Below are 8,704 nucleotides of genomic sequence, written 5' to 3'. Positions count from 1 at the left end.
ACTCATCATTTTATTTAAAGCAGTTCTACATTTAACATAATTCATATTATAAATGTTTATGCATTTTGGCGTGAAGAGTAATTTAAAAAACAATATTTATTATTTTTAGGTAAACGGTAAATATTAGTATATTATATTAAGGAGGTCTTTCTATGTGATGGGTTGAAAAAAAAACGATTTTTTTTTTCATAAATTGCTCCCTTAACATGTCTAGAATAAGGTAGTGAAGCGATTTTAGAAAATTCGAAGTCGTTTTAAAGATACAGCAGGTAAAAGAAAGAGCGGTTCTTAATAGTTTTTAACGGACTTGAAACTTTAAACGCGTTTTTCTCAAAACTGTGTTTTTCAAACTTTCCTCCATTGTATCTCAGAAACGGCTGGACCGAATTACTTGAAATTTACAGGGCACACTCAATATATTTAAACGCAAACACTATTATCAATCGAAAATTTTCAAAACTTCGATTTTTTTATAGCAAAAAACATAAAAAAAACGTCTAACTTGCAACTTTTATTTCAAATGTCTATCAAAAATCCATTTTTTTTATATTCATTTGATTATAGGTCATTCCGTGCTTTTAAGCCTGCAAATTAAAACGCCGTTTATTCATTTTTTTCAGATAAGCCGATCAGCCGCAATCGTGGAGAAGTGGGAGCTCTTTTTTTCGAGGCGGGGGTGTTCAAAGCGCTGTAACTCTATTTTGACTGAATATATTGAGCTGAAAATTTTATATTTATACTGTCCAAATATGTGTTAATAAATGATAAAAAACTTGAAGCTCTAAATATTTACTGGTCGTATAAAAAAAATCCTAAAATATCCCTAAAAAACAGGCCGTCACATAGGAAGACCCCCTTAAAAAATTGTAGTCATGGGTACAGGACAACGTCTGTCGTGTCATCTAGTTATTATATAAATGTGTCAAACTATATATTTACCTGACAAAGCATGCACAAAAGAGCATCCGCCAAAGTATCACAACCGACACTCAAAGTCTTCAAAATCCCTGCAAGTGTTGGTTCAGCCCTAGTGATCATTGTAGGTATCGACAAAGTCTTGGAAGTATCTAATTTGATTAAAATCTCAGACCTAGGTGCTCTCATAGCCGCAAAAGTCTTCACATGACTCTCGTTTACTAATCTATGCTTCAACATACCACCAAGGACATATTCAATAATATTGCATGAAGACTTTGTGTCCATTAAATCTAGTAAAGACGTGTATTGTAGGAGTAACTCAAAAGCACTAACCACGTCTTGGGAGTAGTCTTTTTTGTCTTTGTACGGATTGTTTAGGCGTTCTATTATCTCAGGGACTTTTAGGAAAGTAAAAGCACCCCACATGGATTCTCTAGCTGCATCGTTTACATCATGAAGTGATATCAAACAAGCTCGTATTAACTCGCAGTATAAACGTGGGTTGCTGTAACCTTTGAAACTTTGTATCATTAATAATTGATTTACATAAGTTTGTGTGTCGGCACAAGGGTTTACAACAACGTCTACAGTTAGCAAAGCTTGTATACAATACGTAACAGGTTCATCAGGTTCGATTAATTTACTAACAGCATCCAAGTTACAAAGTTTTTGCAAAGAGTCTTGTATACTTCGATCTAATTCAGCTAAAGTGATCATTGAGTTGATTTCATTGCATTTTTTAATGATTTTTAAATGCAAGTCTTCATCATCGTGTTTTGCTAAGTACATTAAAGCCATTATAAAGTCGCATGATACAAAAGCTTCTAGGATTTTTGTGGGTTTATCCAAAAGTTCAGGGAACTCAATTTTGGTTTGTGTACTATCTTGGGACGTTGGTATCACAAATGAACACAACGTATAGTGATATATTTGTAACAACCAGTGTACAATAGATAAAATAGCTGAAGCCAACAAATCCTCTTCAGCTTTATTTCTACATGTTATCCCCGGTTGTATAGTTTCTAAGAACTCTAACAAACTAATCAAGCAATGAGGCTTTTCAAACTCATCAAACTTTGATATCTTTATTAAAACAGCAGCGTATGACACCATTTGACAACTTAAAGTATGGTGCAAGTATGATAGTACCAATTGGTTAGCACCTGCCCCGATAACAGCATGTTGCAACATACAATCAGCCAAATTGTAAACGTCTCCACTTACACCTCGAGGAAGGATTGTTTTTATATTTATGCCCCATTGTAGATCAGTCCAACGATCTTTCCAAGCCCGAAGCAAAAGTGCTTTTAGGGAACTAGTTTTGCTTGTGGTTTTAGAGTTCTCCAAAGTCATAATAAATAGTTAATAAAACTAACCCTACAAATTAATTATTTAACAGTAGTAGAATGTATCCAGCTTGTACATTTATTACTATTTCGTTGCTGCCACCATTATTTTAATGAATATAAATAGAAACTTTTATTATTGCACTCAATTGTTCATTTAGATTTAATTTATTTTCAATATTTTCACTTAGTTGTTTGACATTTAGATTTTTAGGTTAAGTTGTGTTTACAGTTCAGTGGTGTAGCCGAGGACTAAATAGTAATTCAAAATATAAAAAAATCATACAGAATTAAGATTTTTTTATTATTAATATTAACAACAATTTTATTATAATTATAAATAAAAACGTATAATATCTTATAATAATATAAATATAAATGCAAGAATAAACAAATTGCAAATGATGAGTGAAGTTGTATACAGATGTATATTCAAATTTGAATTTGAATTATTGTTAAAAGTAAATTTTATTATTATAATCATTTTAACAAAATAGGGTTTGTAATAAGAGGGTGTAAATTTAGGGTAATATGTGTGTTTCAATAACGTAATATAAAAATAATTTGGCCAAAATTTAAAAAAAATCTTAGATGTGACAAATTTTATCACTTGATTTTAATAAAAATTTGATACAATAAACTTAAAACTTTAGTATAGTTTACTATTAATGAATATAATCTTATTGTTAGAATAGATTTAATTACTATAATGATTTGATTTGATTATTGATTATTTAAATAATGTTGTCAATAAAAAACACGTGAGGGTAAATGTCAAAAAATTTGATGTTTGACGTTTGGTGGTCAGCTGACTTTGACAGCTGTCAAATTGGATAAATATGATAAAATTTAAAAATAACCGTTAATAAAGAAATAACAAAACTATTTTATATAAATATAGTTATTAGATGTGTATTTAGTATATGTAGATTGCTATATAATTTTAATTTAATAAAAAAAGTACATAATTATAAAATATAAATAATAAATTTTATAAATAATATTGTTAGTTTTTGCTTACAATATTTAAGAAATAATTCCTTTAATAGTAGTGCATAATTTTATAATTTTTTTGTATTTATTTAAATTCAATAAAATTCAATTTAATAAAAAAAAACAAGTGGTCAAATGTCAAATGTCAAAAATTTGGTGTTTGACAGTTGACGGTCAGCTGACTTTGACAGCTGTCAAAATTTGACAAATTTGATGAAATTTAACAAAAAACGTTAATAAGGTAAAGAATTATAAAAATATTTTATATAAATATGATTATTATATATATATATATATATATCTATATATATATATATATATACAATTTGCAAGATATTTTCAATATAATTATTATAATAAATATTACAAATATAATATATTAATTTTAGATGAAAATAACATTGTTTTAGATTTTTTCGCAGTATATAATAACTTAATATATATTTTATATTAATTATACATTAACTTAAAATATTACGAGTGTTTTTTATAAGAACGGTTGAACCGATTTGGCCAGTTTTAGTCTTAGAACGTTTGTGCTAATCCAGAGATTGTGCAAAAGATGGCAAAACTATTTAAAAAACCGCGTAGAAACTTTTTATTATGTATTGTAGAAGCGTAGTTCAAAATAAAACAATTGCCGGCGGCTTATACGTCCATTGGTTTGACAGATGAATTTCAATTAAATTCAAGCCAGGACGGCTAGTATATATATTATAAAAATAATTATCTTGCACGTGTGTTGTCACGTCTAAACGGCTAGCCGAATTTTGGTAAATTATTTTATAATGTGTCAATGCATACAAAAACATTCTTTAATGATTTTCACAAAATTGGGGTTTGTGGTATAAGTGTGAATATTTAGGGTATCTATTACTAATTTTTTTTATTTTTTTTTTTAAATTTTTATCATAATTGCACCCCTGGACCTCCATTTCCATTTTGTTTGCAGCCTCGTACTAGTTTCAAGCACGACACAGTCATATGTTCAGGGCTTGCGTCAAGTCGTGTATTTATGTGTGCGTTGTTTCAGTAGCTTTTGCTATCTTATTTAAATAGTTATTTAAAAATATATATATTACAATTTGCTTATTACATTGTTAGCTAAAATTGTTGGAAACCAAAAATCAAATCTCCACTCGTGAATCGAAATAAACGGATAATTGTAAAGGATTGTCCTGAGTGTATAAACAAAGATCTCAGTACAAAAGTTGAATAAAATTTGTTAAAAACTTTAAGTGTTTTTTTTTGGAGTTTTATAAATTGAGTTGTATTTTTGTAAAGTACTGCCCGACGATGTGTGGGCAGTTTTTTAGCATTTGCTAACGGATTTTATATTTTGGTAAGTCCCAAATTTATTCATATTACAATTTTCTTATATAAACAATGTCTTTCATAAGTTGTATACCATAGTGTTTTATTTTATACATTATTAATTTCTGTATCATGTGCGCATGTAAAGGGAATGCGGACAGAAATTTTGACATATGCTAAAATCGATTTTCTTGTTTCTATGCGGAATTGTAAAAGATTTTAGGAAATTTTCTCCCCACATTGTTGATAAATACAATAATACTCCAAGCGCGTATTACTGTTTGTTTTATTAATTAGTTTATATTTATACATATGTTTTTAGACAGAAGAGTTCAAGGTTTTATACCTGTTTATAATAATTTATTCCTGTATAATTTTATCATTTTTACGTATTTGTTTATATAGAATTGTTATTAATTCCCACGTGGTGGGAAATTTTAAAAATTTGGTTTGACAGTTGACGGACAGCTGATTTTGACAGCTGTCAAAATTGATACTGAAAATTGGTAACGGAAATGTAATTATTAATTTATTGCAAAACGTTTTAATTAAAACAATGACCGTATTATTAATTAATTTTATATTCTATTGTTTTGTTTAAACGATATTGTTATTAGTAATGAAAAAACAAGTAGTGAAAAATGTAAAAAATTTGGTGTTTGACAGTTGACGGACCTGATTTTGACAGCTGTCAAAATTTAATGAATTTGATGAAATTTGAGAAAAACCGTTAATAAGACAATATTTTTATAAATATGTGGTTAATCTTATGAATTAACTATTGTTTTAATTTTTTTCGCATATATTTCCAATACCCTGCGTTTCCACTAATTTTATTCAAAATAGTATATATGACTAGTTATACTATATTTTAGTAAATTTATATAGTTTTTATGATGTAAATAAATTTAAGTGTCTAGAACAAAATTTGTACTTAATAGTAAATTTTTATCTAGTTTGGCTAATGGAAATAATTAAAAATGTCTAGAAGAATTTTCTTGTATTTAAACAAATCAGAACAGAAAAATTGACCGAATCCATATATGTATTTTCCATCAGAGTAATAAACCCGTTTCGTCTCATTTAATTCAAAATTTTGATATGCAAGTATTATATTACTATTTATACTATATTTAGTAAATTTTATCTCGTTTTGGCAATGCATAGAAACTGAAATGTCTAGAACATAATTTTTTAGTAATTTGAAAAATTCCAGAAAAATGTCCCAAATCCCATATTTCCAATCAGAATTTATATAACCCCGTTCCGACTAATTTTATTGAAATTTCAATATGCAAGTGTATATAACTAGTTATACTGTATTTTAGTAAATTTTATCTAGTTTTCACTGGAGTAATTTTTTTTTTAATTTCAATAATTATTACAACTGCTAAATTATTAACATCAAGTAATATTGATAAATAATAACATAAATGTAAATAAATAAAGTGCAAAGGAAAAATTTCCATGAAAAAATATCCGTAATATGATTTGATATAAAATATAAGCAAATAATAATAAAAATAAAAGTAATAAAAATTAAATAAAATTTGAATATAAAAGAATACTAGAAAAAATAATAAAATATAACAAATAACAATAATAGAAATAGTAGTATATAATAAGAATAATTAAAGTAATAATAATAATAATAGTAAATATAATAATGGAATAATAATAATAATATAATAATAATTTAAATATTTATGAGATCATTGGAAATGGTATACTTTGTGTGCCAAGTATTTTCTAGTAATTGAAAAATCCAGAAAATGTCCCGATCCATGTATTTTCAATTAGCAGCTTCATGTATTAGCATTAGTTCAGACAAATTTTATGCAAAATTTCAATATGCAAGTATATACAACTATTCATATATTTAAGTAAATTTCATCTAGTTTTTACCAGTGTAAATAAATTGAAATACCTTGAAAAAACTTATTTGAAAAAAAAAAAATCCATTATAGTCTTGAATGTGAACCCAAGAAATAAAACAATAAAGCCACAAAGTGATAAAAGGCGAAAAGCGACAGACTGAATCATTTAATCACAATCAAGAGTGATAAGGAAATAATTCTTATCATTTCTATTATTAAAATGTATTAAATGGTATCTTGAAGTTTGGTCGTAAAGAGACACGTGCTATCATAATGTATAAGAATGCAAATATAAAGCTCTGATATAAATAATACATGTACGAAAAAAACACATATGAAAATCGAGATAGGAATTAATCATATGAGACAAGGATGAGTAATTTAATGAAACGTCATTCTGTCTGGTTTAGAAACTTCTGAGCAACTTGATATTAAGCAGTACTTATACCTGAAATATACATAACAATAGGTGTCTAATTATTCCTGATTTTTCATATCAAATATCATAAATTTATTTACCCATTATTCTATTATAAGTTCGTTGCCCTATTCAAGAGTATTATATAACACAAAGCCAGCTTCAAATATTTACTTTTCAACTATTCTCATTTTTATAAACAATTAATTCTTATCATTCAAACAATGTGAATAATAAATAAAAATAATTCTCTGCTCTATCTGCTGTCAATAGAAGATTGCATGTCAAAACAATACGTATTGTAAAAATATATATTATTATATATATATATATATATATATATATATATATATATATATATATATAAATGTGTGTTATAAATAAATAAAAATTAAAAGTACTTCGAACTTTGAATAAGCAAAGTACAGTATTGATAAACGCACAGAAATAGTGTTGCATTTTGATAAATTGTTTAAATTACTAGTATTGATATTATAAAGATACTTTGTTTGCATTAGTAAAAACTAGATGAAATTTACTGAAATTTATTGCAATTAGTTATATATGCTTGCGTATTGAAATTTTGAATTAAATTAGTCGAAACTCGGAGTTACATATTGTGCTGATTGAAAATATGTGGATTCGGGACATTTTTCTGGATTTTTTGAAATAACCAGATAATTTTTTTCTAGGGACTTTGATATATTTGTATTAGTAAAAACTTACAAAAATCTGGTATAATTAGTTATATATACTTGCATATTGAAATGTTGAATAAAATTTGTCTGAACGCAAATGTTGTATATTCTGCTTATTGAAAATATATGGATTTGGGACATTTTTCTGGATTTTTTTTCTTATAACTCGAAAATTTTGTTCTAGGAACTTTGATATATTTACATTACTGAAAACTAGATAAAATTTACTAAAATGTAGTAGAATTAGTTGAATATACTTGCATATTGAAAGTTTGAATAAAATTTGTCAGAACGCCGGATTGCATAAGGCTGATTGGAAATATTAGGTTGTCAAATATATATATATATATATAAATATATATATATATAAAAGCGGAAGGGAGATATTTGACAACCTAATATATAGATTTGGGACATTTTTCTGGATTTTTTCAAATAACTTGATAAAATTTATTATATTATAATATATTTTGTTATATATACTTGCATATTGAAATTTTTAATAAAATTAGTCGAAACATGGAGTTATATATTTTCCTAATTGGAAATATATGGATTCGGGACATTTTTCTAGCATTTTTGCAAACAACTAGAAATTTTTTTTCTGTGCAATATAATTTAATTACATCTATTAATCTAGATGATATTTACTAAAATATACTATTATTAGTATATATATTACTTGCATATTAAAATTTTGCATAAATTCACCAGAACGCGGAGTTATGATTTTAATGAAAAATATATGGTCCTAAGGCATTTTTCTAGGCTTTTTCAATAATAACTGGAATATTTGTTCTAGACACTTTAATTTAATTACATCACTGACAACTAGATAAAATTGATTAACATATAATATAACTAGTTGAATATACTTGCATATTGAAATTTTAAATAAAATTCATCAGAACGCAAAGGTTGTATATTCTGCTTTTTGGAAAAATATATGAATTCGGGACATTTTTCCAGATTTTTTTTCAAATAATTAGCAAATTTTGTTCTAAACACTTTAATTTATTTACTTCACTAAAAACTAAATGAAATTTAGTAAAATATAATACCACTAGTTATATATACTTGCATATTAAAATTTTGAATAAATTTAGTCGAAACTCGAGGTTGCATATTCTACTGCCTAGA

General features: G+C 26.1%; 1 protein-coding gene across 1 annotated transcript; it reads right to left on the bottom strand.

Annotated features, from left to right (window-relative positions):
• Positions 1 to 937: 937 nt before the first annotated feature.
• On the bottom strand, positions 938 to 2,358 carry LOC113372985 (mediator of RNA polymerase II transcription subunit 24-like; the record flags this gene model as incomplete). The annotated part of the gene is given in 1 exon segment (XM_026613322.1): positions 938 to 2,358. A coding segment is annotated over 1 exon segment (1,334 nt), but the record flags the coding sequence as incomplete, so codon positions are not given.
• Positions 2,359 to 8,704: the final 6,346 nt, after the last annotated feature.

The sequence above is a fragment of the Ctenocephalides felis genome, unplaced genomic scaffold (assembly GCF_003426905.1).
Source record: "Ctenocephalides felis isolate EL2017-DRISC unplaced genomic scaffold, ASM342690v1 CF-g0.4_SCAFFOLD_01604, whole genome shotgun sequence".
In the NCBI taxonomy this organism is placed as follows: domain Eukaryota; kingdom Metazoa; phylum Arthropoda; class Insecta; order Siphonaptera; family Pulicidae; genus Ctenocephalides; species Ctenocephalides felis.
The sequence above is the reverse complement of the archived record's forward strand: the minus strand, read 5'-3'. Positions and strand labels throughout refer to the sequence as shown.